The sequence below is a fragment of the Tachysurus vachellii genome, chromosome 2, assembly GCF_030014155.1.
Source record: "Tachysurus vachellii isolate PV-2020 chromosome 2, HZAU_Pvac_v1, whole genome shotgun sequence".
Lineage (NCBI taxonomy): Eukaryota > Metazoa > Chordata > Actinopteri > Siluriformes > Bagridae > Tachysurus > Tachysurus vachellii.
In genome coordinates this window covers 2,708,071-2,710,570 of record NC_083461.1, presented here as the reverse complement: position 1 = coordinate 2,710,570, position 2,500 = coordinate 2,708,071, and the positions used below count along the sequence as shown (strand labels likewise).

Below are 2,500 nucleotides of genomic sequence, written 5' to 3'. Positions count from 1 at the left end.
GTCATCACTGCCACTCTAACAGTCTCATTTTCTCGCCTGAACAGATGTTCTCTGTGATTCCCCGCCACTTCCTGCCAGATGTGAAGAATCCGTGTTGGTACGAGCAGCTGTCAGGGAACGCGAGCGTGAATCCGTACCAGAGGAACCTGTACTCTCTGTACTCGCGCCAGTCTCGCGTCGCCTTCCACATCCTGAAGAAAAGCTTCCAGAAACATCTGTTACGGCGGGACGGGAAGCTGTACCGGATACGCTGCCTGCCCTACTTCTACATCATCGGGCAGCCGAAGTGTGGCACCACGGACCTGTACGAGCGGCTCCGGCTGCACCCAGGCGTCCGGGTCAGTGCTCTTAAAGAGCCGCACTGGTGGACGCGCAAGAGATTCGGTCAGTCCAGTCACAACAACCTGACACTTTCTGTTCACTCTGTGCTCTCACACACTGCCCTATCAGGCCTTACTGTCATGATGTCATACTGTGGGAGGAGCTTAGATCAGCAGGATCATTATAGAAATTGTGAGTGTGTGTGTATGTGTGTATATTTGTGTGTGTATTTGTGCGTGTGTGTGCGTGCGTGTGTGTATATTTGTGTGTGTATTTGTGTGTGTATTTGTGCATGTGTGTGCGTGTGTGTGTGTGTATATTTGTGTATTTGCGCATGTGTTTGTGTGTGTGTGTATATTTGTGTGTGTATTTGTGCGTGTGTGCGTGCGTGTGTGTTTTCTTGTTCAAACTCACAGCAGTCTGCCATCTGTCCCTGCAGCGTTCAATCCATTGACACGCAACACTCGAACCTCTTCACAGCACCACAACTCGCAGCTAATTACTAACCAATGAGGGGCTCACAAACACACACACACACACACACACACACACACGCCACCTGCAGCCTCCTTTTATACTTTACTACACTGTAAGCGTGCAGCTGATAAAATACACTACAGAGACCATCTCTGCTTTCTTTACAGGAATATCACACACACACACACACACACACACACACACACACACACACACACACACAATTTAGATTATAAAGCTGTATTATAAATAGCATCTTTCTGAGCCTAAAAAAACCCCTAAAAAACGCTGCCGTTTTAGCTTAGTGTGTTACAGTTTTTCTCGATTGCTAAAACACATTTCTTGAAACAGTCAACCATTTTCTCAGAACTGTAAACACAAAACCAAATATTCAAACTAAATTTCCAAAACCTTTGACTCTTCTGGCAACATCAAACACTCGCCCCTAAACTATTTAACCTGTCCTCAAAATCAAACTATGCTTTCAGATCATAAACACAACCCATCAATATATAAACACTATGGAGCAATCATTAGACACAACACAAAAAAAAGAACACAGCATCCAGGTCATGTAGTTAAAGAAAATGTTGTTTGTTACTGTATACATGGTACGTAAATGCCATTTGCAATAAAGAAAAATATTACAGTAACCATCACTTAGTACTGTCAAAGAAAATTATAAATGAAAAGCATAATAAACTCAAATGTTGTGCAACTTAAAAGTCTGTTTTACACAATTCAGTCTGCCTCAGCGTCACGTCTTCATGCTGGGTCTGGCCAGAGGACTTCATCCACCTCACAGGCAATGTTGTCCCTTGCCAGGCAACCGGGGAAAAACCATCTGGTGTGTCTGATCCAGCCTTGACAACATTCCACACCTATGTCACCACAGGCCAATTCCATAGCCTCTAGAAGACTTACCCCTTTATATGGGTTTCGGTCATAGACCTTCCACCGCCACGCAGAGAAAAATCCCTCCATTGGGTTTAGAAAAGGGCTGTATGGTGAAAGGAAAACGTTTAAGAATTGCTGGTTGATATTGAACCATTCACGTACACGGACACTCCGGTGAAAGCTGACATTGTCCCAAACCACCACATACACAACATGCACTGCCTGCTGATAATCCTGGTGCTCACGCTCAAGCAGAACATCCCGAAGACCACCCAGAAAGGTTAAAAGATGTTCAGTGTTGTATGGCCCCAGGGTTGCATGATGGTGGAGAACCCCACGGTTACTTATGGCTGCACAAAGGGTGACATTGCCACCACGCTGGCCAGGGACACCCACGATGGCACGTTGGCCAATTATGTTCCTGCCTCTTCCCTCTCCTCTTTGCCAGATTGAACCCTGCTTCATCAACGAAAATGCATTCATGGGGCCTTTCCATGGAATCCAGTTCAAACACTCTGTACACATGTAAAAAAGGATACATACAGTAATTAGTTTACAGTAGTAAGTGATACAGAAAGACAAACTTCTGCAAGTGTATTTGTATACACACCTTACAGTATTTACATACCCTACACTAGTATAAAGGGCAGTTTACAGTAACGGTTGGCTAGTAGCATAGAATTGTTCTGTAAGCATCAGAGCTGAAAGTGTCTGAGTGTACACTTACTTGTACATATTGACATCGTAGTTCTTTGACCCGTTCTGGGTTGCGCTCAAAGGGTACTCAAAGGGTACAAAGGGTACT

At 44.8% G+C, this 2,500-nt stretch overlaps 1 protein-coding gene across 5 annotated transcripts in view; it reads left to right on the top strand.

The window, feature by feature from the left end:
• Positions 1-2,500, top strand: part of LOC132861915 (carbohydrate sulfotransferase 15-like) — a 45,587-nt gene that overhangs the window by 33,129 nt on the left and 9,958 nt on the right. For all 5 annotated transcript variants that reach the window (XM_060893604.1, XM_060893597.1, XM_060893623.1 and 2 more), the window contains one exon: positions 45-384. In XM_060893604.1, coding sequence (XP_060749587.1) covers positions 45-384 — 340 coding nt within the window. The remainder of the gene's footprint in view (positions 1-44; positions 385-2,500) is intronic.